General features: G+C 54.3%; 1 protein-coding gene across 2 annotated transcripts; it reads left to right on the top strand.

Moving 5' to 3' along the window:
• P3H3 (prolyl 3-hydroxylase 3) lies at positions 1-21,810 on the top strand. 2 transcript variants are annotated; one of them, XM_075612643.1, is made up of 15 exons: positions 1-402; positions 3,098-3,250; positions 3,341-3,518; positions 3,801-3,932; positions 4,147-4,274; positions 4,774-4,863; positions 11,024-11,076; positions 16,075-16,106; positions 16,389-16,513; positions 16,862-16,951; positions 18,803-18,950; positions 19,126-19,243; positions 19,362-19,437; positions 19,609-19,749; positions 20,630-21,810. In XM_075612643.1, the coding sequence occupies exons 1-15, from the start codon at positions 16-18 to the stop codon at positions 20,834-20,836; spliced, it is 2,058 nt and encodes a 685-aa protein (XP_075468758.1). In that variant the 5' UTR covers positions 1-15; the 3' UTR covers positions 20,837-21,810. The 2 variants fall into 2 exon arrangements, with proteins under 2 accessions (XP_075468758.1, XP_075468759.1); XM_075612644.1 differs by lacking the exon at positions 16,862-16,951.
• Positions 21,811-27,687: the final 5,877 nt, after the last annotated feature.

The following is a 27,687-nucleotide window of genomic DNA, read 5'->3' as shown; positions in this document are numbered from 1 at the left end:
CCCCACACACACAATATGTCTCTGCCCCGGCTCCTCCTGTGTCTCTGCCTGGCTCTGCCTCCCCCGGGCCAGTCTCTCTCTCTGCTCCCCCCGGACCTCCTGCTGTCCGACGGGATCCGTCTCTTCTCCCGGGGGGACTGGCCGGGGGCCCGGGGCCGGCTGCAGGGGGCGCTGCGGAGCCTGGCGGAGGTGCGGGGGGTGAAGCTGCGCTGCGGGGCGAGCTGCGGGCTCCTGGGGGCCCCGGGGCGGCTGGAGGAGGCAGTGCTGACCCGGGCAGACTGTCTGCGGCTCTGCGAGAGGCTGGAGCTGGGAGAACCCTCCCTGCACCGGCTCACAGAGGAGACTGAGAGGGGCTTCCAGAGGGGGGCGCCATACAACTACCTGCAGATCATACACTACAAGGTGAGGAGGAGCAATGATCTGCAGGAGGGGGGAGCAATGATCTGCAGAAGGGGGAAGCAATCATCTCCAGGGAGAGAGAAGCGGAGCAATGATCTGAAGGGAGGGGGGGGGGGGAGAAATGATCTGCAGCGAGAGAGAGAGGGGGAGCAATGATCTGCAGGGAGAAGGGGAGCAATAATCTGCAGGGAGATAGGGGAGAGCAATGATCTGCAGGGAGAAGGGGAGCAATAATCTGCAGGGAGAGAGGGGAGAGCAATATCTCCCCTTAACCTGTCACAAATAGATCTTAAATCACTGCAACCACCAAAGAGGTCCGGGGGTTTGGTCCCTGTTTCCTGTAACTAAACAAAATATATAATTAGCACACATCTTTTGGAGCAAAATTTGTCTAAAAATGTAATGAATCTCTTCAAAACATGCAAACTTCACCCAGAACCCAAAGTCATTATTATTCAATTTTAGATTTAATATACAAAATAGTGCAGTGCTTGGGTTACAGAAAAAGATTATTGCAAAAAACATACAGTACAATACATGCAGACAGTTTCTTAAAATAAAAAGATAAACAAACAGAAATCCTGCACGTCACCACAGAACATGTATCGGATTCCTCCCAAAGAGCCCGTTGGAGCATGAAAGAAGAGGATTCACGTGTCTGGTTGGCATAAGACACCCCTCTGTTAAATTCTAATTTCATATTCCAAATGCAGGGTTTATATCCTAAATTCCCTTTATTAAAACACAGCATTAGCCCACCTTCTGGGCGTATACTTAACTAGTATGTGGCACGTGCAGGAAGCAGCTGGCGCTAATAGGTGGCACATGCAGGAAGTTGCTGGCGCTAGTAGGTGGCACGTGCAGGAAGTTGCTGGCGCTAATAGGTGGCACGTGCAGGAAGCAGTGGGCGCTTGTAGGTAGCACATGCAGGAAGTAGCTGGCGCTATTAGGTGGCATGTGCAGGAAGTAGCTGGCGCTGGTAGGTGGCACGTGCAGGAAGTAGCTGGCGCTATGTGGCACATGCAGGAAGTTGCTGGCGCTGGTAGGTGGCACATGCAGGAAGTAGCTGGCGCTAGTAGGTGGCATGTGCAGGAAGTAGCTGGCGCTGGTAGGTGGCACGTGCAGGAAGTAGCTGGCGCTAGGTGGCACATGCAGGAAGTAGCTGGCGCTAGTAGGTGGCACGTGCAGGAAGTAGCTGGCGCTAGTAGGTGGCACGTGCAGGAAGTAGCTGGCGCTAGTAGGTGGCACGTGCAGGAAGTAGCTGGCGCTAGTAGGTGGCACGCGCAGGAAGCAGCTGGCGCTGGTAGGTGGCACGTGCAGGAAGTAGCTGGCGCTAGGTGGCACATGCAGGAAGTAGCTGGCGCTAGTAGGTGGCACGTGCAGGAAGTAGCTGGCGCTAGTAGGTGGCACGTGCAGGAAGTAGCTGGCGCTAGTAGGTGGCACGCGCAGGAAGCAGCTGGCGCTGGTAGGTGGCACGCGCAGGAAGCAGCTGGCGCTGGTAGGTGGCACGCGCAGGAAGCAGCTGGTGCTAGTAAGTGAAAAAAATGGAGATTGCTTCCGAGGTTCACAGCACCTTCACTCAGCCAGTTGTATGAATATAAAAAAGTTTATTAGTAACCAGCAATGTACAAGAGCATGAACACTCTTATGCGTTTCGTCCAAGCCAGGACTTTTTCAAAGAGTTAGTAAGTGCTAGTAAGTGGCACGCGCAGTAAGTAGCTGGCGCTAGTAAGTGGCACGCGCAGTAAGTAGCTGGCGCTAGTAAGTGGCACGCGCAGGAAGCAGCTGACGCTAGTAGGTGGCACGCGCAGGAAGTAGCTAGCGCTGGTAAGTGGCACGTGCAGGAAGTAGCTGGCGCTAGTAGGTGGCACGCGCAGGAAGCAGCTGGAGCTGGTAGGTGGCGCATGCAGGAATCAGCTGGCGATAGTAAGTGGCACACGCAGGAAGCAGCTGGTAGCTGGCACGTGCAGGAAGTAGCTGGCGCTAGTAGGTGACACGTGCAGGAAGCAACTGGCGCTAGTAGGTGGCACGTGCAGGAAGTAGCTGGCGCTGGTAGGTGGCACGTGCAGGAAGCAGCTGGCGCTGGTAGGTGGCACATGCAGGAAGCAGCTGGCGCTGGTAGGTGGCATGTGCAGGAAGTAACTGGTGCTAGTAGGTGACACGTGCAGGAAGTAACTGGTGCTAGTAAGTGGCACACGCAAGAAGTAGCTGGCGCTGGTAGGTGGCACGTGCAGGAAGCAGCGGGTGCTAGTAAGTGGCACGTGCAGGAAGTAGCTGGTGCTAGTAAGTGGCACGTGCAGGAAGTAGCTGGAGCTGGTAGGTGACACGTGCAGGAAGCAGCTGGCGCTAGTAAGTGGCACGTGCAGGAAGCTGGCGCTGGTAGGTGGCACGTGCAGGAAGCAGCTGGTGCTAGTAAGTGGCACGTGCAGGAAGTAGCTGGCGCTGGTAGGTGGCACGTGCAGGAAGCAGCTGGTGCTAGTAAGTGGCACGAGCAGGAAGTAGCTGGCGCTGGTAGGTGGCACGTGCAGGAAGCAGCTGTTGCTAGTAAGTGGCACGTGCAGGAAGTAGCTGGCGCTGGTAGGTGGCATGTGCAGGAAGCAGCGGGTGCTGACAGGTGACACGTGCAGGAAGCAGCGGGTCCTGACAGGTGACACGTGCAGGAAGCAGCGGGTGCTGACAGGCTGCTTCCCCCTCCCAGTTGGAAGAGTTGGATGAAGCTGCCGCGGCTGCGTTCACTTTCTACGTGAGGAACCCGTGGCACGAGCAGATCACGCAGGATGTCCAGCGATACCGCGGAATGGAGCGGGTCAGAGCGCAGAGTTTCCGGGACCTGGAGGAGCCGTCACACCGGGTAACACAACATACAGACGCTGTGGTCTCTCTGATTAGTTAAGGGGGCTGTCTCTTTGGATTCTCTCATCCAGGGTGTCTCTCTCCCCAGGTTCTCTACTCTCAAGCGGTCTCGCTACTCTCTGAGGGCAAGTTTGGCCCTGCGGTCTCACGGTTGGAGGAGTCACTGTCCCTCGCGCTCTCTGCACTGGAAGAGTGTCGCACTCTGTGCGAGGGGACACGAGAGAGTGAAAACGAGACGCACAGGGATTTATCAGAGGTGATCGCAGGTATATGTCCAACAGCACAGATACCCCAGGGGGCAAGAGACTGCCTCCCCTGCCTTACTCCCGTATCTCACGCTCATCTCTCTCCTTCTCCCCTCCCACTCTCTCCCCCTCCTTTATCTCTTATTTCCCCCTCCTTTATCTCTTATCTCCCCCTCTCTCCCAAAAACTCGTCCTCTCTCACTTCCTCGTCCTCCCTCTCTCCTCTTGCCCTTCTTCTCTATCTTGGTCCTCTCCCATCTCTCTTACTCCGTCATTTCTCTCCCCCCCCCCCCTCTCTATTAGAGTATTACGTACAAGTCTTGCAGTGTAAGCAGCGCTGTGTCCTAGAGGATTCCGTGAGGCCGGGACAGAAACGCGCAGAAGAGGATATAATCGAGTCTCGCCTCTCCCTGCTACAAGACGGCTACGCCAGACGTGAGTCACCCCCACCGGGGCAAGAACCTCCTCTTGCTGCCATGAGACTCCCAGTATTGCCTGATACTGCCCTTCCAGGGGTAACACGTTTCCCTCTGCTGCCCCCATCATGTAGACAAAGGGTAACAATCATCTATGTACACTGGAAGGGAGGGAGGTGGGTGGGGGTGTATAGCATGCCTGTAACTGCCCCGTGGGGTATTTCTCTCTGTAGTCGGAGACTGGGAAGCCGCTGCTCAGATCGCCCGGTGCCTCCTGCTCTTCCATCCGCAGAACGAGACCATGCGAGAGAGGCTGCAGGAGTACGAGGGGAAACTGCAGGACAGGAGCAAACCGCGGGAGGTAACTGCCCCAGCCCTGCCCGAGTGCCCCTCCTGGCATGAGAGGGTGTCTCTTTCTTTTAAAGGGGGAATAATTAGTCTGGAAATATTTCAAACTAACACCAGTGCACATCCCTCAGCTGACTCTCCTCCACCTCCGTCTCTTCCGGGCGCTCTCTTTCTCTGACGCCCCCACACGCTCTCTTTCTCCAACCCCCACTCCCACCCCACGCGTTTCTCTGTCTACCTCCCGCCCCCATGCCCTTACTGCCTTGCCCCTCGATGCTCTTTCTCCCCCCTCTCGCTCTTCCTCTCTCCCCCTCTATCACGCTCTCCCCCTTTTCTCGTGCTCTCCCTTTCTCCCGCCCCCTCTCGCTCTTTAGAAGCTAAAGCTTCTCTTTGTAGAGGGATTTCTGAATGTCTGTCTCTTTCTCCCTCTGTCTGTTCTGTCTGTCTCAGCTCTGAAGGATCGGAGCTGTCTCGTGTTGTCTCCACACTCTTGTTTCTCTGTCACTCTGCAGAGCATCATCTCGTACGTGCGCCGAGCGGTCTCAGAGAAGAGACTGCTTTATTACGCCATGGAGAATCTTGGCATCTCATTTCACGATCGTGTGAGTCTTATTTTGCCTGGCTGTCGCTTTCTGTCGCTCTTTGTCTTTGTGTCTATGTCTCGGTCTGCTATCTGTCTGTTTCAATCTGTGTGTGTGTGTGTCTATCTATACACAGTCCTCACTGTATGTGTATATGTGTGTGTCTGTCTATACAGTCCTCACTGTATGTGTATGTGTGTGTGTCTGTCTATACACAGTCCTCACTGTATGTGTATGTGTGTGTCTGTCTATACACAGTCCTCACTTTATGTGTATATGTGTGTGTCTGTCTATACACAGTCCTCACTGTATGTGTATGTGTTTGTCTATCTATACACAGTCCTCACTGTATATGTATATGTGTTTGTCTATCTATACACAGTCCTCACTGTATGTGTGTATATGTGTGTGTCTATCTATACACAGTCCTCACTGTATGTGTATATGTGTGTGTCTGTCTATACAGTCCTCACTGTATGTGTATATGTGTGTGTCTGTCTATACACAGTCCTCACTATATGTGTATGTGTTTGTCTGTCTATACACAGTCCTCACTGTATGTGTATGTGTGTGTGTGTGTGTATCTATACACAGTCCTCACTATATGTGTATGTGTTTGTCTGTCTATACACAGTCCTCACTGTATGTGTATGTCTGTCTATACACAGTCCTCACTGTATGTGTATATGTGTGTGTGTGTCTGTCTATCTATACACAGTCCTCACTGTATGTGTATATGTGTGTGTGTGTGTGTGTGTGTCTGTCTATCTATACACAGTCCTCACTGTATGTGTATATGTGTGTGTCTATCTTTACACAGTCTTCACTGTATGTGTATATGTGTGTGTCTGTCTATACACAGTCCTCACTGTATGTGTATGTGTGTGTATCTATACACAGTCCTCACTGTATGTGTATGTGTTTGTCTGTCTATACACAGTCCTCACTGTATGTGTATGTGTGTGTCTGTCTATACACAGTCCTCACTGTATGTGTATGTGTGTGTCTGTCTATACACAGTCCTCACTGTATGTGTATATGTGTGTGTCTGTCTATCTATACACAGTCCTCACTGTATGTGTGTGAGTGTCTATCTATACACAGTCCTCACTGTATGTGTATGTGTATGTGTGTGTATCTATACACAGTCCTCAGTGTATGTGTATATGTGTGTGTCTATCTATACACAGTCCTCACTGTATGTGTATATGTGTGTGTCTATCTTTACACAGTCCTCACTGTATGTGTATATGTGTGTCTGTCTATACACAGTCCTCACTGTATGTGTATATGTGTGTGTGTGTGTGTCTGTCTGTCTATCTATACACAGTCCTCACTGTGTGTATATGTGTGTGTCTGTCTATCTATACACAGTCCTCACTGTATGTGTATATGTGTGTGTCTGTCTATACACAGTCCTCACTGTATGTGTACATGTGTGTGTCTGTCTATCTATACACAGTCCTCACTGTATGTGTATATGTGTGTGTCTGTCTATACACAGTCCTCACTGTATGTGTATGTGTTTGTCTGACTATACACAGTCCTCACTGTATGTGTATATATGTGTGTGTGTGTGTCTGTCTATCTATACACAGTCCTCACTGTATGTGTATGTGTGTGTATCTATACACAGTCCTCAGTGTATGTGTATATGTGTGTGTCTGTCAATACACAGTCCTCACTGTATGTGTATGTGTGTGTATCTATACACAGTCCTCAGTGTATGTGTATATGTGTGTGTCTATCTATACACATCCTCACTGTATGTGTATATGTGTGTGTCTGTCTATACACAGTCCTCACTGTATGTGTTTGTCTGTCTATACACAGTCCTCACTGTATGTGTATGTGTGTGTCTGTCTATACACAGTCCTCACTGTATGTGTATGTGTTTGTCTGTCTATACACAGTCCTCACTGTATGTGTATGTGTGTGTATCTATACACAGTCCTCACTGTATGTCTATATGTGTGTGTCTGTCTATACACAGTCCTCACTGTATGTGTATATGTGCGTGTCTGTCTATCTATACACAGTCCTCACTGTATGTGTATATGTGCGTGTCTGTCTATCTATACACAGTCCTCACTGTATGTGTATATGTGTGTGTCTGTCTATACACAGTCCTCACTGTATGTGAATGTGTGTGTCTGTCTATCTATACACAGTCCTCACTGTATGTGTATATGTGTGTGTCTGTCTATACACAGTCCTCACTGTATGTGTATGTGTGTGTCTGTCTATCTATACACAGTCCTCACTGTATGTGTATATGTGTGTCTGTCTATACACAGTCCTCACTGTATGTGTATATGTGTGTGTGTGTGTGTGTGTGTCTGTCTATCTATACACAGTCCTCACTGTGTGTATATGTGTGTGTCTGTCTATCTATACACAGTCCTCACTGTATGTGTATATGTGTGTGTCTGTCTATACACAGTCCTCACTGTATGTGTATGTGTGTGTGTGTGTGTGTGTGTGTCTGTCTGTCTATCTATACACAGTCCTCACTGTGTGTATATGTGTGTGTCTATCTATCTATACACAGTCCTCACTGTATGTGTATATGTGTGTCTGTCTATACACAGTCCTCACTGTATGTGTATATGTGTGTGTGTGTGTGTCTGTCTATCTATACACAGTCCTCACTGTGTGTATATGTGTGTGTCTGTCTATCTATACACAGTCCTCACTGTATGTGTATATGTGTGTGTCTGTCTATACACAGTCCTCACTGTATGTGTGTGTGTGTGTGTGTGTGTGTCTGTCTATCTATACACAGTCCTCACTGTGTATATGTGTGTGTCTGTCTATCTATACACAGTCCTCACTGTATGTGTATATGTGTGTGTGTGTGTGTCTGTCTATCTATACACAGTCCTCGCTGTATGTGTATGTGTGTGTATCTATACACAGTCCTCAGTGTATGTGTATATGTGTGTGTCTGTCTATACACAGTCCTCACTGTATGTGTATGTGTGTGTATCTATACACAGTCCTCAGTGTATGTGTATATGTGTGTGTCTATCTATACACAGTCCTCACTGTATGTGTATGTGTGTGTCTGTCTATACACAATCCTCACTGTATGTGTTTGTCTGTCTATACACAGTCCTCACTGTATGTGTATGCGTGTGTCTGTCTATACACAGTCCTCACTGTATGTGTATGTGTGTGTCTGTCTATACACAGTCCTCACTGTATGTGTATATGTGTGTGTCTGTCTATACACAGTCCTCACTGTATGTGTATGTGTGTGTGTCTATCTATACACAGTCCTCACTGTGTGTGTGTGTGTGTGTGTGTGTGTGTGTGTGTCTATCTATACACAGTCCTCACTGTTTGTGTGTGTGTGTGTGTGTGTGTCTATCTATACACAGTCCTCACTGTATGTGAATGTGTGTGTATGTCTATCTATACACAGTCCTCACTGTATGTGTATATGTGTGTGTCTATCTATACACAGTCCTCACTGTGTGTGTGTGTGTGTGTGTGTGTGTGTATCTATACACAGTCCTCACTGTGTGTATATGTGTGTGTCTATCTATATACTGTCCTCACTGTATGTGTATATGTGTGTGTCTGTCTATCTATACACTGTCCTCACTGTATGTGTATATGTGTGTGTCTGTCTATACACAGTCCTCACTGTATGTGTGTGTGTCTATCTATACACAGTCCTCACTGTGTGTGTGTGTGTGTGTGTGTGTGTGTGTGTGTCTATCTATACACAGTCCTCACTGTATGTGTGTGTCTATCTATACACTGTCCTCACTGTATGTGTATGTGTGTGTCTGTCTATACACAGTCCTCACTGTATGTGTATATGTGTGTGTCTGTCTATACACAGTCCTCACTGTATGTGTGTGTGTCTATCTATACACAGTCCTCACTGTGTGTGTGTGTGTGTGTGTGTGTGTGTGTGTGTGTGTGTGTGTGTGTGTGTGTGTGTGTCTATCTATACACAGTCCTCACTGTATATGTGTGTCTATCTATACACAGTCCTCACTGTATGTGAATGTGTGTGTCTGTCTATCTATACACAGTCCTCACTGTATGTATATGTGTGTCTCTGTCTATCTATACACAGTCCTCACTGTATGTGTATATGTGTGTGTCTATCTATACACAGTCCTCATTGTGTGTATATGTGTGTGTTTATCTATCTATACACAGTCCTCACTGTGTGTATATGTGTGTCTATCTATATACTGTCCTCACTGTATGTGTATATGTGTGTGTCTGTCTATCTATACACTGTCCTCACTGTATGTGTATATGTGTGTGTCTGTCTATACACAGTCCTCACTGTATGTGTATATGTGCGTGTCTGTCTATCTATACACAGTCCTCACTGTATGTGTATATGTGTGTGTCTGTCTATACACAGTCCTCACTGTATGTGTATGTGTGTGTCTGTCTATACACAGTCCTCACTGTATGTGAATGTGTGTGTCTGTCTATCTATACACAGTCCTCACTGTATGTGTATATGTGTGTGTCTGTCTATACACAGTCCTCACTGTATGTGTATGTGTGTGTCTGTCTATACACAGTCCTCACTGTATGTGTATATGTGTGTGTCTGTCTATACACAGTCCTCACTGTATGTGTATGTGTGTGTGTCTATCTATACACAGTCCTCACTGTGTGTGTGTGTGTGTGTGTGTGTGTGTGTGTCTATCTATACACAGTCCTCACTGTGTGTATATGTGTGTGTCTATCTATACTGTCCTCACTGTATGTGTATATGTGTGTGTCTGTCTATCTATACACTGTCCTCACTGTATGTGTATATGTGTGTGTCTGTCTATACACAGTCCTCACTGTATGTGTGTGTGTCTATCTATACACAGTCCTCACTGTGTGTGTGTGTCTGTCTATACACAGTCCTCACTGTATGTGTGTGTGTGTGTGTCTATCTATACACTGTCCTCACTGTATGTGTATATGTGTGTGTCTGTCTATACACAGTCCTCACTGTATGTGTGTGTGTGTGTGTGTGTGTGTGTGTGTGTGTGTGTGTCTATCTATACACAGTCCTCACTGTATGTGAATGTGTGTGTCTGTCTATCTATACACAGTCCTCACTGTATGTGTATATGTGTGTGTCTATCTATACACAGTCCTCACTGTGTGTGTGTGTGTGTGTGTCTATCTATACACAGTCCTCACTGTGTGTATATGTGTGTGTCTATCTATATACTGTCCTCACTGTATGTGTATATGTGTGTGTCTGTCTATCTATACACTGTCCTCACTGTATGTGTATATGTGTGTGTCTGTCTATACACAGTCCTCACTGTATGTGTGTGTGTCTATCTATACACAGTCCTCACTGTGTGTGTGTGTGTGTGTCTATCTATACACAGTCCTCACTGTATGTGTGTGTCTATCTATACACTGTCCTCACTGTATGTGTATGTGTGTGTCTATCTATACACAGTCCTCACTGTATGTGTATATGTGTGTGTCTGTCTATACACAGTCCTCACTGTGTGTGTGTGTGTGTGTGTGTATGTATATGTGTGTGTGTCTATCTATACACAGTCCTCACTGTATATGTGTGTCTATCTATACACAGTCCTCACTGTATGTGAATGTGTGTGTCTGTCTATCTATACACAGTCCTCACTGTATGTATATGTGTGTCTCTGTCTATCTATACACAGTCCTCACTGTATGTGTATATGTGTGTGTCTATCTATACACAGTCCTCATTGTGTGTATATGTGTGTGTTTATCTATCTATACACAGTCCTCACTGTGTGTATATGTGTGTCTATCTATATACTGTCCTCACTGTATGTGTATATGTGTGTGTGTGTCTATCTATACACAGTCCTCACTGTATGTGTATATGTGCGTGTCTGTCTATCTATACACAGTCCTCACTGTATGTGTATATGTGTGTGTCTGTCTATACACAGTCCTCACTGTATGTGTATGTGTGTGTCTGTCTATACACAGTCCTCACTGTATGTGAATGTGTGTGTCTATCTATACACAGTCCTCACTGTATGTGTATATGTGTGTGTCTGTCTATACACAGTCCTCACTGTATGTGTATATGTGTGTGTCTGTCTATCTATACACAGTCCTCACTGTATGTGTATATGTGTGTGTTAGTATGGATGTGTATATAATATGTGTGGTAATATATATCTCTGTCTCTTAGGACTCTTGGACACCTGAAGAAGTTATCCCAGAGAGTCTGAGAGAGAAAATAAGGTGAATAACCCATGTACTGCCCCCCTGGGGGTGGGAAGTGACCCCTCTGTGCGGCTCCGAGGGTGGGAGAGTTACGCCCCTGTGTTGCTCCATATGGCTATTACATTCCATTCTAAATGTTATGGCCGGTCTCATTTACCTCACTGGCCGCTCCTCCTCTGCTGCGCCATTATGCACCCCAAAACTGGATATCCCTGCTTCAGCACAAGTGGTTCAGTCTGACTTGATTGAGCCACCACTGCTGGAGCAGGGAACTGACCTGTGGGTGTCCTTGTGGACTGGAGCTGGTCACCTCTGCCCTACAGAGTCCAATTCAAGACACTCGTGCTCAGCTACAAGGTGACGTCCCTCACTTCCACATCCCTCCGCTTCCACGTCCCTCACTTCCACATCCCTCCCCTTCCACATCCCTCCTCTTCCACATCCCTCCGCTTCCACATCCCTCCCCTTCCACATCCCTCCCCTTCCACATCCCTCCCCTTCCACATCCCTCCTCTTCCACATCCCTCCGCTTCCACATCCCTCCCCTTCCACATCCCTCCTCTTCCACATCCCTCCCCTTCCACATCCCTCCCCTTCCACATCCCTCCGCTTCCACATCCCTCCCCTTCCACATCCCTCCTCTTCCACATCCCTCCCCTTCCACATCCCTCCCCTTCCACATCCCTCCGCTTCCACATCCCTCCCCTTCCACGTCCCTCCCCTTCCACGTCCCTCCGCTTCCACGTCCCACCGCTTCCACGTCCCTCCGCTTCCACGTCCCTCCCCTTCCACGTCCCTCCCCTTCCACGTCCCTCCCCTTCCACGTCCCTCCCCTTCCACGTCCCTCCGCTTCCACGTCCCTCCCCTTCCACGTCCCTCCCCTTCCACGTCCCTCCCCTTCCACGTCCCTCCCCTTCCACGTCCCTCCCCTTCCACGTCCCTCCCCTTCCACGTCCCACCGCTTCCACGTCCCTCCCCTTCCACGTCCCTCCCCTTCCACGTCCCTCCGCTTACACGTCCCTCCCCTTCCACGTCCCTCCCCTTCCACATCCCACCGCTTCCACATCCCTCCCCTTCCACATCCCTCCCCTTCCACATCCCTCCCCTTCCACATCCCTCCCCTTCCACGTCCCACCGCTTCCACGTCCCTCCCCTTCCACATCCCTCCACTTCCACATCCCTCCCCTTCCACATCCCTCCCCTTCCACATCCCTCCCCTTCCACATCCCTCCCCTTCCACGTCCCACCGCTTCCACGTCCCTCCCCTTCCACATCCCTCCCCTTCCACATCCCTCCCCTTCCACATCCCTCCCCTTCCACGTCCCACCGCTTCCACGTCCCTCCCCTTCCACATCCCTCCACTTCCACATCCCTCCCCTTCCACATCCCTCCCCTTCCACATCCCACCGCTTCCACATCCCTCCGCTTACACGTCCCTCCCCTTCCACGTCCCTCCCCTTCCACATCCCACCGCTTCCACATCCCTCCCCTTCCACGTCCCTCCGCTTACACGTCCCTCCCCTTCCACGTCCCTCCCCTTCCACATCCCACCGCTTCCACATCCCTCCCCTTCCACATCCCTCCCCTTCCACGTCCCTCCCCTTCCACGTCCCTCCCCTTCCACGTCCCTCCGCTTACACGTCCCTCCCCTTCCACGTCCCTCCCCTTCCACATCCCACCGCTTCCACATCCCTCCCCTTCCACATCCCTCCCCTTCCACATCCCTCCCCTTCCACGTCCCACCGCTTCCACGTCCCTCCCCTTCCACATCCCTCCACTTCCACGTCCCTCCCCTTCCACATCCCTCCACTTCCACATCCCTCCCCTTCCACATCCCTCCCCTTCCACATCCCTCCCCTTCCACATCCCACCGCTTCCACATCCCTCCCCTTCCACATCCCTCCCCTTCCACATCCCACCGCTTCCACGTCCCTCCCCTTCCACGTCCCACCGCTTCCACGTCCCTCCCCTTCCACGTCCCTCCCCTTCCACGTCCCTCCGCTTACACGTCCCTCCCCTTCCACGTCCCTCCCCTTCCACATCCCACCGCTTCCACATCCCTCCCCTTCCACGTCCCTCCCCTTCCACGTCCCTCCGCTTACACGTCCCTCCCCTTCCACGTCCCTCCCCTTCCACATCCCACCGCTTCCACATCCCTCCCCTTCCACATCCCTCCCCTTCCACATCCCTCCCCTTCCACATCCCTCCCCTTCCACATCCCACCGCTTCCACATCCCTCCCCTTCCACATCCCTCCCCTTCCACATCCCTCCCCTTCCACATCCCTCCCCTTCCACATCCCTCCCCTTCCACATCCCTCCCCTTCCACATCCCACCGCTTCCACATCCCTCCCCTTCCACATCCCTCCCCTTCCACATCCCTCCCCTTCCACATCCCTCCCCTTCCACATCCCACCGCTTCCACATCCCTCCCCTTCCACATCCCTCCCCTTCCACATCCCACCGCTTCCACATCCCTCCCCTTCCACATCCCACCGCTTCCACATCCCTCCCCTTCCACATCCCTCCCCTTCCACATCCCTCCCCTTCCACATCCCTCCCCTTCCACATCCCTCCCCTTCCACATCCCTCCCCTTCCACATCCCTCCCCTTCCACATCCCTCCCCTTCCACATCCCACCGCTTCCACATCCCTCCCCTTCCACATCCCACCGCTTCCACATCCCTCCCCTTCCACATCCCTCCCCTTCCACATCCCACCGCTTCCACATCCCTCCCCTTCCACATCCCTCCCCTTCCACATCCCTCCACTTCCACGTCCCTCCCCTTCCACATCCCTCCACTTCCACGTCCCTCCCCTTCCACATCCCTCCCCTTCCACATCCCTCCCCTTCCACATCCCACCGCTTCCACATCCCTCCCCTTCCACATCCCTCCCCTTCCACATCCCACCGCTTCCACATCCCTCCCCTTCCACATCCCACCGCTTCCACATCCCTCCCCTTCCACATCCCTCCCCTTCCACATCCCTCCCCTTCCACATCCCTCCCCTTCCACATCCCTCCCCTTCCACATCCCTCCCCTTCCACATCCCTCCCCTTCCACATCCCTCCCCTTCCACATCCCTCCGCTTCCACGTCCCTCCCCTTCCACATCCCTCCCCTTCCACATCCCACCGCTTCCACATCCCTCCCCTTCCACATCCCTCCCCTTCCACATCCCTCCGCTTCCACATCCCTCCCCTTCCACATCCCACCCCTTCCACATCCCTCCCCTTCCACGTCCCACCCCTTCCACGTCCTTCCACGTCCCTCCCCTTCCACGTCCCACCGCTTCCACGTCCCTCCACTTCCACATCCCTCCACTTCCACATCCCGCCCCTTCCACGTCCCACCGCTTCCACATCCCTCCCCTTCCACGTCCCACCCCTTCCACATCCCACCGCTTCCACATCCCACCCCTTCCACATCCCTCCCCTTCCACGTCCCACCCCTTCCACGTCCTTCCACGTCCCTCCCCTTCCACGTCCCACCGCTTCCACGTCCCTCCGCTTCCACATCCCACCGCTTCCACATCCCTCCCCTTCCACATCCCTCCCCTTCCACGTCCCTCCCCTTCCACGTCCCACCCCTTCCACGTCCTTCCACGTCCAACCCCTTCCACGTCCCTCCCCTTCCACATCCCACCGCTTCCACATCCCTCCCCTTCCACATCCCTCCCCTTCCACATCCCTCCCCTTCCACGTCCCACCCCTTCCACGTCCTTCCACGTCCCTCCCCTTCCACGTCCCTCCCCTTCCACGTCCCTCCCCTTCCACATCCCACCGCTTCCACATCCCTCCCCTTCCACATCCCACCCCTTCCACATCCCTCCCCTTCCACGTCCCACCCCTTCCACGTCCTTCCACGTCCCACCCCTTCCACGTCCCTCCCCTTCCACGTCCCACCGCTTCCACGTCCCTCCGCTTCCACATCCCACCGCTTCCACATCCCTCCCCTTCCACATCCCTCCCCTTCCACATCCCACCGCTTCCACATCCCTCCGCTTCCACATCCCTCCCCTTCCACATCCCACCCCTTCCACGTCCCACCCCTTCCACGTCCTTCCACGTCCCTCCCCTTCCACGTCCCACCCCTTCCACGTCCTTCCACATCCCACCGCTTCCACATCCCTCCCCTTCCACATCCCTCCCCTTCCACATCCCTCCCCTTCCACGTCCCACCCCTTCCACGTCCTTCCACGTCCCACCCCTTCCACGTCCCTCCCCTTCCACGTCCCACCGCTTCCACATCCCTCCCCTTCCACATCCCTCCGCTTCCACGTCCCTCCCCTTCCACATCCCACCGCTTCCACGTCCCACCGCTTCCACATCCCTCCGCTTCCACATCCCACCGCTTCCACGTCCCTCCGCTTCCACGTCCCTCCGCTTCCACGTCCCTCCGCTTCCACGTCCCTCCGCTTCCACATCCCTCCGCTTCCACATCCCTCCCCTTCCACATCCCTCCCCTTCCACATCCCACCCCTTCCACATCCCTCCCCTTCCACATCCCTCCCCTTCCACATCCCTCCCCTTACACATCCCTCCCCTTCCACATCCCACCCATTTACCAAGTACTCTCCCACACGCAGTCTACGTTCTGCTTTTGATCAATGCCTCTGCCCCTCCCTTGTTCCCTCCTCTCACTCCCCGTCTCCACGGCTTTCCCCGTGCTGCCGCCCAACCCTGTGACTCTACCACGTCCAATCCAACTCTCCCTCACCGTATGTATATTTAAATGTTCCGTAAATACACCTTTGCAAGGCGGCCTCGCGGAGACGCTCGCGGAGACGCTCGCGGAGACGCCCGCGCGCCATTCCTGGTGTTTCCTCTCCTTCTACATTGTAAGCTTCTCGGGCTAGGGACATCCCTCCTCTTGTCTCGGTTTGTCTTAACATACATGTACTCTTGCCATACACTGCTATTGTCCCCCCTCCCACATTGTACTGCGCTGGGCAATATGTTGGCGCCATACCAATAAATGATGATAATACAAGGTTTTTTTCTTCCCCTCCCCCAGCATGGAGAAAGAGGCAGAGGGGCAGAATGGGGGTAAGTCTGACTCGCTGTGTGACCTTGTGACCAATGTCCCTGTTAATGAGTCCGGGTGCGGCCTGTGAAAGGGGAGCAGATGGTGGGTTCGGCCAATAGTGGGCAGGGTCAGGAAGATACAGGTGTAGCAGGGTTTCTTGCAGCCGCTGGCGCGGTGGGATAATTTGGGACATTGCCCGTAATCACAGCCGTTGAATTCCCATGGAAAATAGGAGGTGCTCTGCATGGTGAGCAAGTGCAGTAACCCTCCATGCCTCTGCCCCTCCACTTATTGCTCCGCAGGTGACCTGCCCTACGAGGAAGTGACAGTGACACTGACCCCTAAACAGATGAACGGGACGAGTAGAGTAACACTGGATGGAGTGATGACTGAGGAGGAGTGTGAGGATCTACTGAGACTGGCACAGGTGAGAGAGGGGCGGGGTAGAGGGAAGAGAGGGGCAAGAGAGAAGAGAGAAAGTAGTGTGAGGAGCTGCTGAGACTGGCACAGGTGAGGGGGGGGAGTGACGGAGCAAGAGAGAGGGGAGAGATGGAGTGTGTGAGGAGGGGGGGGGGAAGGAGGAGAGAGTACCTGCTGAGATTTGTACAGAAAAGATAGAGGGAGAAATTAAGAGAGGAGTGTATGGACTTGCTACGACTGGCATCTGTTAGAGGGAGGGGGCAGGGGGGGAGAGAGAGAGAGAGGAGTGTGGGGACCTGTTAAGACTGGCACAGGTGAGAGGGGGAATGTTACGGTGTCCCTTCTGCTCCCCCAGGCGGCTGGAGGGGATGGATACAAAGGGAGACGGTCACCTAACACCCCCCGAGAGAGGATCCAGGTCCTGGGCGTGCTGCGAGCCCTGCAGGTACACAACTACACACAGGCACCATTACACAAAACTCCTCTGCACACAATTGTGCATCGCTACACAAAACTACACACATCCAAGAGAGTATCCATAGCCTAGCGTGCAGAGATCCCTGCAAGTACACAACTACACGCGACACCATTACACAACTCTGCACACTCGGGCACTGAATCCACTCTCGCTGTGTGCAGAGTGTGCTTCAGGTACATAACTACACAAAGACACACAACTACTCACACACATAATGCATCTTGTGAGCACTTGCTCTAACTTGACATTATGTAACAGGAGCAAAGTGTGTGCGGCTGAAAAAACAAATGTTATATGTAGCCATGTATCCCCTGGGTTACTAATCTGCCCTACCTAACACCAAAGCCCTGGTACCAGCGCAGGCAGTGTTGGGTTCATATCTATGCCCTTGCTGCTGTAGCAGTAAACAACACCCTTGAGTGACAGGGCAGTACACAAGCCTTAGCCCCACCCCCTATCAGGAGCTCAGACCTAGGACCCTCCCCTGGGTACAAAAGGGGCTGCAGATTCACATTTATGGCGTTCTCCTTCCTCAGGGAAAGCGAGAGGAATCCCTCCCGCAGGGGAGTGGGAACAACTACCCCATACTCCACCAGGGAGCATGGGAGCCAGGGATAGACCTTTGGGGCCTCAAGCCCTTGGGGTTGAGTCCAGGGACCAGAAGAAAAGGCAGTGCTGATGTGTACGGCTGTACTCAATAAAGACCCGTTGCTGCTTTTATACTCCTGCCTGTGACTGCAGTTTATCAGGGGGACTGCAAGATGGTTTTCCTGCAGGGACTGCACCCGGCACTGATGGGGCCTGCTGGGAACGGAGGCGCTGCACCCAGAACGGGATGAGAGCTCTATATCCAAAAGCCTGTCTTGTCTTCCCCACTGCAAAAAGAGAGTAGTGCTGCACACCAATGAAATACACAGAGACAGCCGTATAATACTTGTGTTTGGTACCGGTGTTTGGTACCGGTGTTTGGTACCGGTGTTTGGTACCGGTGCACCTAGTTCAGGGAAAAACCTATCTGGAGAGATCCTGTATACTGCAAAAAGAAGGTGATCCAGGGCACAGCGGGGCTGCACCAAAATAATTCTGTCATTTATCAAGTGACTGGCGCGAGTCTGTGACTGGCGCGAGTCTGTGACTGGCGCGAGTCTGTGACTGGCGCGAGTCTGTGACTGGCGCGAGCCTGTGACTGGCGCGAGCCTGTGACTGGCGCGAGCCTGTGACTGGCGCGAGCCTGTGACTGGCGCGAGCCTGTGACTGGCGCGAGCCTGTGACTGGCGCGAGTCTGTGACTGGCGCGAGCCTGTGACTGGCGCGAGCCTGACTGGCGCGAGCCTGTGACTGGCGCGAGCCTGTGACTGGCGCGAGCCTGTGACTGGCGCGAGCCTGTGACTGGCGCGAGCCTGTGACTGGCGCGAGTATGTGACTGGCGCGAGTATGTGACTGGCGCGAGTCTGACTGGCGCGAGCCTGTGACTGGCGCGAGTCTGTGACTGGCGCGAGCCTGTGACTGGCGCGAGCCTGTGACTGGCGTATCGGTGACGTCAGCCCTACGTGTTTCGTCCGCGACCGCGAACTTCGTCAGGGCATTCCCTGAATTTCCACTGTCACAGGATCATTCTAAACCTGCACACACGTGTATTCGGGATGTCACACAGATCACACAGTGGTATGTAGGGCGCGTCTCGCCTGCAGTGACTTTGTCCCCGCCTAACACTGGGCGCAAATACATGGTGACATCACTGTGTTGTCACACTGCGTGTGGCGTCGCGCTGCGTGTGCCCCCGCGTGTTGTCACTATCACATTGTGTCTCTATGCACAGATGGCCTCCTCAGGGACTGTGGATCCCTCGCACGCGCGTCTGTATTATCACGCCAGTGAGCGCTCCCGTGTGCTGGCGCAGTCTTACTTTGACACGAAGACCCTGCACTTCTCCGACACGCATCTCGTGTGTCGCTCCGCCATCGAAGGTAATGCCAGCTCTCTGCTGCTCTTTCTGACTGTCTCTGTGCAACTCTGTGTCACTTTGTTTATAGCAACATACAAAGAGCGATATAATAATTCACCGTCTCTATATCACTTTGCTGTTCTCTCTCTCCCCCTCCCTGCCTCTCTCTGCCTCTCCTCTGTACCCCGATATTTTAGGGGAGCAGGAGGAGCGTGTGGATCTGAGTCACCCCGTCCATGCTGATAACTGTGTGCTAGACACTGAGGAGAAGGAGTGCTGGAAAGAGCCCCCCGCATATGTGCACAGGGACTACAGGTATGGGGGGGGGGGAGGGGGGGCGTGTGTCAGAGTGATGTGTAGCCCTCGGGTGAGCGGGCTGCTCTCGGGTGAGGTGCTCGGTGGGGTCTCTGTATAACCTGTCCTCCCTCCATAGTGGGATCCTGTACCTAAATGACGATTTCCAGGGCGGAGATCTCTTCTTCACAGAGCTTGACGGCACAACAGTCACCGTGAGTGTGACATCACTTCCTGATGAGCATGACATCACTTCCCGATTTCCTGTCTTGTACAGACTGTGACCTCATTTCCTGTTCTATTGGGACGTCACTTTCTGTTATGATGATTGTGTGGCCTCGCTTCCTTGATTGTGGTGACACTGACCTCACTTCCTGTCCGCGCAGGCTGAGCTGCGTCCTCGTTGTGGCCGCTTGGTGCTGTTCAGCGCGGGGGGAGAGAACGCTTACGGAGTGCGCGCAGTGACGCGGGGGAGGGGATACGCCATCGTGCTGTGGTTCACGGAGTCAGCGGAGCACGCGGAGCAGGTAACACTGAGTGGGGGGACTGGCCTTTGACATGGGAGAATTACATAGCTTCTCCAGCTGCGAGCACAGGCTCCCAGTCGGCATTGCCAAACTTTTGTCACGTTTGTCACTGTGCTGTCTGTGTATGATGTCTCTCTTGCTGATGTCTCGATGTGCGTCTCTGCTCTCGCTGCCGTCTCATTATGCGTCTCTGCTCTCGCTGCCGTCTCATTATGTGTCTCTGCTCTTGTGCGTCTCTGCTCTCTCATTGCACGTCTCTGCTCTCTCTTGCTGCTGTCTTGTGCATCTCTGCTCTCTCGATGCTGTTTCATTGTGCGTCTCTGCTCTCGCTGCTGTCTCATTGTGCGTCTCTGCTCTCTCGCCGGCTGTCTCATTTTGCGTCTCTGTTCTCTCGTTTTTGTCTCGTGCGTCTCTGCTCTCTCGCAGCTGTCTCATTGTGCGTCTCTGCTCTGTCGCGGCTGTCTCATTGTGAGTCTGCTCTCACGCGGCTGTCTCATTGTGCGTCTCTGCTCTCTCGCGGCTGTCTCATTGTGCGTCTCTGCTCTCGCGGCTGTCTCATTGTGCGTCTCTGCTCTCTCGCGGCTGTCTCGTTGTGCGTCTCTGCTCTCTCGTGGCTGTCTCGTTGTGCGTCTGCTCTCTCGCGGCTGTCTCATTGTGCGTCTCTGCTCTCTCGCGGCTGTCTCATTGTGCGTCTCTGCTCTCTTGGCTGTCTCATTGTGCGTCTCTGCTCTCTCGTGGCTGTCTCATTGTGCGTCTGCTCTCTCGCGGCTGTCTCATTGTGCGTCTGTCTCATTGTGCGTCTGCTCTCTCGCGGCTGTCTCATTGTGCGTCTCTGCTCTCGCGGCTGTCTCATTGTGCGTCTTTGCTCTCTCGCTGATAGGAGCGCTCACAGGCAAAGATTCTAATGGGAGAAAGTGACAGTAACAAGGAGAATACAGAGAAGGATGCAGCCGAGGGCGGGAGAGAGACCACAAGGAGCGGGAGAGAGACCACAAGGAGCGGGAGAGAGACCTCTGCAACAGGGGAAGAGACATCAGGTCGGAGACAGAAAAAGAGAGCATCCAGGAAGTTTGAAGATGAACTTTAAGAGACAGCTTATGATGTTCAGTGACTGCTTAGGGTGTGAGTGCCAGAGGCAGCCCCTGCCGGCGGTGCTAACTGCGGGATGTTGGAAGTAAAGGGGTTAATGGAACGACTCTCTGCAGAGCCCTGGTATGGGTTAATGGAATAATGCTCTGCAGGTCTCTGGCAGTGGTGGGGTTAATGGAATAATGCTCTGGAGGTCTCTGGCAGTGGCGGGGTTAATGGAACAATGCTCTGGAGGTCTCTGGCAGTGGCGGGGTTAATGTAACAATGCTCTGGAGGTCTCTGGTAGTAGCGGGGTTAATGGAATAATGCTCTGGAGGTCTCTGGCAGTGGCGGGGTTAATGGAACAATGCTCTGGAGGTCTCTGGCAGTGGCGGGGTTAATGGAACAATGCTCTGGAGGTCTCTGGCAGTGGCGGGGTTAATGGAACAATGCTCTGGAGGTCTCTGGCAGTGGCGGGGTTAATGGAACAATGCTCTGGAGGTCTCTGGCAGTGGCGGGGTTAATGGAACAATGCTCTGGACTGGAGGTCTCTGGTAGTAGCGGGGTTAATGGAACAATGCTCTGGAGGTCTCTGGTAGTAGCGGGGTTAATGGAATAATGCTCTGGAGGTCTGGCAGTGGCGGGGTTAATGGAGCAATGCTCTGGAGGTCTCTGGTAGTAGCGGGGTTAATGGAACAATGCTCTGGAGGTCTCTGGCAGTGGCAGGGTTAATGGAACAATGCGCTGGAGGTCTCTGGCAGTTGCGGGGTTAATGGAACAATGCTCTGGAGGTCTCTGGCAGTGGCAGGGTTAATGGAATAATGCTCTGGAGGTCTTTGGCAGTTGCGGGGTTAATGGAATAATGCTCTGGAGGTCTCTGGCAGTTGCGGGGTTAATGGAATAATGCTCTGGAGGTCCCTGGCAGTGACGGGGTTAATGGTCCGGTGTAATTTTATCTGCTTGGCTTCGACAATAAAATGCTGCTCTTTTGTGTATGTGCCCTGGAGGTATCATGTGAAGGTAACTCAACTCTTGCAGTGCAGCCGTGTCTGCGAAAGCTCAGGTTCTGTACTACACACAATGAGCGTTTTGTCTGCGAGAAGCCTGCGGGAGTGAGAAGGTAGCGCCACAAACGTCTATATTAGGGAATAATCAGCATGCCAGAGAGAGACACGGGGGCACGGTGCCAGAGAGACACGGGGGCGCAGAGTGCCAGAGAGAGACACGGGGGCACGGTGCCAGAGAGAGACACGGGGGCGCAGAGTGCCAGAGAGAGACACGGGGGCGCAGAGTGCCAGAGAGAGACACGGGGGCGCAGAGTGCCAGAGAGAGACACGGGGGCACAGAGTGCCAGAGAGAGACACGGGGCACGGTGCCAGAGAGAGACACGGGGGCGCAGAGTGCCAGAGAGAGACACGGGGGCACGGTGCCAGAGAGAGAGACACGGGGGCGCAGAGTGCCAGAGAGAGACACGGTGGCGCAGAGTGCCAGAGAGAGACACGGGGGCGCAGAGTGCCAGAGAGAGACACGGGGGCACGGTGCCAGAGAGAGACACGGGGGCGCAGAGTGCCAGAGAGAGACACGGGGCGCAAAGTGCCAGAGAGAGACACGGGGGCGCAGAGTGCCAGAGAGAGACACGGTGGCGCAGAGTGCCAGAGAGAGACACGGGGGCGCAGAGTGCCAGAGAGAGACACGGGGGCGCAGAGTGCCAGAGAGAGACACGGGGGCACAGAGTGCCAGAGAGAGACACGGGGGCACAGAGTGCCAGAGAGAGACACGGGGGCACAGAGTGCCAGAGAGAGACACGGGGGCACAGAGTGCCAGAGAGAGAGACACGGGGCACAGTGCCAGAGAGAGACACGGGGGCACGGTGCCAGAGAGAGACACGGGGGCACAGAGTGCCAGAGAGAGAGACACGGGGGCACAGAGTGCCAGAGAGAGAGACACGAGGGCACAGAGCCAGAGAGAGACACGGGGGCGCAGAGTGCCAGAGAGAGAGACACGGGGGCACAGAGTGCCAGAGAGAGAGACACACGGGGGCACAGAGTGCCAGAGAGAGACACGGGGGCACAGAGTGCCAGAGAGAGACACGGGGGCACAGAGTGCCAGAGAGAGAGACACGGGGGCGCAGAGTGCCAGAGAGAGAGACACGGGGGAGCAGAGTGCCAGAGAGAGACACGGGGCACGGTGCCAGAGAGACACGGGGCGCAGAGTGCCAGAGAGAGAGACACGGGGGCACGGTGCCAGAGAGAGAGACACGGGGGCACAGAGTGCCAGAGAGAGAGACACGGGGGCGCAGAGTGCCTGAGAGAGACACACGGGGGCACAGAGTGCCAGAGAGAGAGACACGGGGGCACAGAGTGCCAAAGAGAGAGACACGGGGGCACGGTGCCAGAGAGAGACACGGGGCGCAGAGTGCCTGAGAGAGACACACGGGGGCACAGAGTGCCAGAGAGAGAGACACTGGGGCGCAGAGTGCCAGAGGGAGACACAGGGGACACAGAGTGCCAGAGAGAGAGACACGGCGGCACAGAGTGCCAGAGAGAGACACGGGGGCACAGAGTGCCAGAGAGAGAGACACGGGGGCGCAGAGTGCCAGAGAGAGACACTGGGGCGCAGAGTGCCAGAGAGAGACACGGGGGCACAGAGTGCCAGAGAGACACGGGGCACAGAGTGCCAGAGAGAGACACGGGGGCACAGAGTGCCAGAGAGAGAGACAAGGGGGCACAGAGTGCCAGAGAGAGAGACACGGGGGCGCAGAGTGCCAGAGAGAGACACGGGGGCGCAGAGTGCCAGAGAGAGAGAGACACGGGGGCACAGAGAGAGAGACACGGGCTGCCAGGCATGCTGGGAGTTGTAGTTTTGTCGCCCATACTGAGCATGCACATCCTCCCAGCAGACTTTTTCAGGAGGGGAGGGGGCGGGATTACAGACGGCAGCTTAGGGATCGGTGTTGCTGTCTTGAAATCATTCTCAAGAATGATTTGATTGGCTGCCGAGGTCCCAGTGACTCTGCGGCAGGTTCAAAAAACGACTTGGGCTGTTTATTGAAACTGCAGCCAGCGTCAACTCCGGGCTTCGGAGACAGGGCAGCTGCTACCCCGACAACCGCAAGTCACTTTAATACATTGTTTCCGATGGCCGCCAGCACGTAAGCGCACCCTCCCTCCGAAGCCAGCAGCCTGAACGAGGCCTTAGTGCTGGATCAGAGTGTCTTAGAGAGCGTGAGGGAAAGCAAGGGCAGTCTCACCCACTAGGGGCAGTCTCACCCACCGAGGGGATGGCGGGGGGCAGTCTCACCCACCGAGTGCCAAAGAAACACACGGGGGCGCAGAGTGCCAGAGAGAGAGATACGGGGGCACAGAGTGCCAGAGAGAGAGACGGGGGCGCAAAGTGCCAGAGAGAGACACACGGGGGCAAAGAGTGCCAGAGAGAGACACGGGGGCACAGAGTGCCAGAGAGAGACACGGGGGCGCAGAGTGCCAGAGAGAGACACGGGGGCACAGAGTGCCAGAGAGAGAGACACGGGGGCACAGAGTGCCAGAGAGAGAGACACGGGGGCGCAGAGTGCCAGAGAGAGAGACAGGGGGGCACAGAGTGCCAGAGAGAGAGACACGGGGGCGCAGAGTGCCAGAGAGAGACACGGGGGCGCAGAGTGCCAGAGAGAGAGAGACACGGGGGCACAGAGAGAGAGAGACACGGGGGCACAGAGAGAGAGAGAGACGGGGGCGCAAAGTGCCAGAGAGAGACACACGGGGGCAAAGACTGCCAGAGAGAGAGACGGGGGCGCAGAGTGCCAGAGAGAGACACACGGGGCAAAGAGTGCCAGAGAGAGAGACGGGGGCGCAGAGAGACACACGGGGGCGCAGAGTGCCAGAGAGAGACACACGGGGGTGCAGAGTGCCTGAGAGAGACACGGGGGCGCAGAGTGCCTGAGAGAGACACGAGGGCGCAGAGTGCCTGAGAGAGACACGGGGGCGCAGTGTGCCAGAGAGAGAGACACGGGGCGCAGTGTGCCAGAGAGAGAGACACGGGGCGCAGTGTGCCAGAGAGAGAGACACGCGGGCACAGAGTGCCAGAGAGAGAGACACGGGGCGCAGTGTGCCAGAGAGAGAGACACGCGGGCACAGAGTGCCAGAGACAGGGACACACGGGCACAGAGTGCCAGAGAGAAAGACACGGGGGCGCAGAGTGCCTGAGAGAGACACGGGGGCATAGAGTGCCAGAGAGAGAGACACAGGGCGCAGTGTGCCAGAGAGAGGGACACACGGGCACAGAGTGCCAGAGAGAAAGACACGGGGGCGCAGAGTGCCAGAGAGAGACACGGGGCGCAGAGTGCCAGAGAGAGACACGGGGGCACAGAGTGCCAGAGAGAGAGACACGGGGGCACAGAGTGCCAGAGAGAGAGACACGGGGGCGCAGAGTGCCAGAGAGAGAGACACGGGGGCACAGAGTGCCAGAGAGAGACACGGGGCGCAGAGTGCCAGAGAGAGAGAGACACGGGGGCACAGAGAGAGAGAGACACGGGCTGCCAGGCATGCTGGGAGTTGTAGTTTTGTCGCCCATACTGAGCATGCACATGCTCCATGCAGACTTTTTCAGGAGGGGAGGGGGCGGGGCTACAGACGGCAGCTTAGGGATCGGTGTTGCTGTCTTGAAATCATTCTCAAGAATGATTTCATTGGCTGCCGAGGTCCCAGTGACGCTGCTGCAGGTTCAAAAAACAACTTGGGCTGTTTATTGAAACTGCAGCCAGCGTCAACTCCGGGCTTCGGAGACAGGGCAGCTGCTACCCTGACAACCGCAAGTCACTTTAATACATTGTTTCCGATGGCCGCCAGCACGTAAGCGCACCCTCCCTCCGAAGCCAGCAGCCTGAACGAGGCCTTAGTGCTGGATCAGAGTGTCTTAGAGAGCGTGAGGGAAAGCAAGGGCAGTCTCACCCACTAGGGGCAGTCTCACCCACCGAGGGGATGGCGGGGGGCAGTCTCACCCACCGAGTGCCAAAGAAACACACGGGGGCGCAGAGTGCCAGAGAGAGAGACGGGGGCGCAAAGTGCCAGAGAGAGACACACGGGGCAAAGAGTGCCAGAGAGAGAGACACGGGGGCGCAGAGTGCCAGAGAGAGAGACGGGGGCGCAGAGTGCCAGAGAGAGACACACGGGGGCAAAGACTGCCAGAGAGAGAGACGGGGGCGCAGAGTGCCAGAGAGAGACACACGGGGCAAAGAGTGCCAGAGAGAGAGACGGGGGCGCAGAGAGACACACGGGGGCGCAGAGTGCCAGAGAGAGACACACGGGGGCGCAGAGTGCCAGAGAGAGACACGGGGGCGCAGAGTGCCTGAGAGAGACACGAGGGCGCAGAGTGCCTGAGAGAGACACGGGGGCGCAGTGTGCCAGAGAGAGAGACACGGGGCGCAGTGTGCCAGAGAGAGAGACACGGGGCGCAGTGTGCCAGAGAGAGAGACACGCGGGCACAGAGTGCCAGAGAGAGAGACACGGGGCGCAGTGTGCCAGAGAGAGAGACACGCGGGCACAGAGTGCCAGAGACAGGGACACACGGGCACAGAGTGCCAGAGAGAAAGACACGGGGGCGCAGAGTGCCTGAGAGAGACACGGGGGCATAGAGTGCCAGAGAGAGAGACACAGGGCGCAGTGTGCCAGAGAGAGGGACACACGGGCACAGAGTGCCAGAGAGAAAGACACGGGGGCGCAGAGTGCCAGAGAGAGACACGGGGCGCAGAGTGCCAGAGAGAGACACGGGGGCACAGAGTGCCAGAGAGAGAGACACGGGGGCACAGAGTGCCAGAGAGAGAGACACGGGGGCGCAGAGTGCCAGAGAAAGAGACACGGGGGCACAGAGTGCCAGAGAGAGACACGGGGCGCAGAGTGCCAGAGAGAGAGAGACACGGGGGCACAGAGAGAGAGAGACACGGGCTGCCAGGCATGCTGGGAGTTGTAGTTTTGTCGCCCATACTGAGCATGCACATGCTCCATGCAGACTTTTTCAGGAGGGGAGGGGGCGGGGCTACAGACGGCAGCTTAGGGATCGGTGTTGCTGTCTTGAAATTTATTTATTTATTTTATTTATAAAATATTTTACCAGGAAGTAATACATTGAGAGTTACCTCTCGTTTTCAAGTATGTCCTGGGCACAGAGTAAAACAAATAATACATGGTTACAAATACAGTTACATAAATGAACAAGGTATACATTTATATACAAGACATTGCATGCACAGTTAAAGAAAATATATATTATGAGCTTATGAAACAGTTACAGACCAGATTAAAGTGTGAGACAGCCTTAGATTTGAAAGAACTTAAGCTGGTGGTGGATGTGAGAGTCTCTGGTAGGTTGTTCCAGTTTTGGGGTGCACGGAAGGAGAAGGAGGAACGTCCGGATACTTTGTTGAGTCTTGGGACCATGAATAGTCTTTTGGAGTCTGATCTCAGGTGATAGGTACTGCATGTGGTAGGGGTGAGGAGCTTGTTCAGGTAGCTGGGTAGCTTGCCCAGAAAGTATTTGAGGGTGAGACAGGAAAGGTGAACTTTGCGCCTAGACTCTAGTGATGACCAATCTAGTTCTTTGAGCATTTCGCAGTGATGTGTGTTGTAGTTGCATTGGAGAACAAAACGACAAATTGAATTGTAGAGGGTGTCAAGTTTGCTAAGGTGGGTTTGAGGAGCCGAGCCATATACTATGTCTCCATAGTCAATAATTGGCATTAGCATCTGCTGTGCAATACGCTTTCTGACCAGGAGACTTAGGGAGGATTTGTTCCTGTAAAGTACCCCTAGTTTGGCATAGGTCTTGGTTGTCAGGGTATCAATGTGCATCCCGAATGTTAAGTGGGAGTCAAACCATAAG

The sequence above is a fragment of the Ascaphus truei genome, chromosome 8, assembly GCF_040206685.1.
Source record: "Ascaphus truei isolate aAscTru1 chromosome 8, aAscTru1.hap1, whole genome shotgun sequence".
Classification (NCBI taxonomy): domain Eukaryota; kingdom Metazoa; phylum Chordata; class Amphibia; order Anura; family Ascaphidae; genus Ascaphus; species Ascaphus truei.
This window is presented reverse-complemented; position numbering and strand designations above follow the sequence as displayed.

What these genes read in the sequence shown, in the direction of transcription:
- P3H3 (XM_075612643.1), top strand. Translation starts at nt 16, where the DNA reads ATGTCTCTGCCCCGGCTCCTCCTGTGTCTCTGCCTGGCTCTGCCTCCC. An exon ending in TGCAGATCATACACTACAAG is followed by an intron (nt 403 to 3,097) that starts GTGAGGAGGAGC and finishes TCCCCCTCCCAG; the next exon opens with TTGGAAGAGTTGGATGAAGC. An exon ending in GCATCTCATTTCACGATCGT is followed by an intron (nt 4,864 to 11,023) that starts GTGAGTCTTATT and finishes TCTGTCTCTTAG; the next exon opens with GACTCTTGGACACCTGAAGA.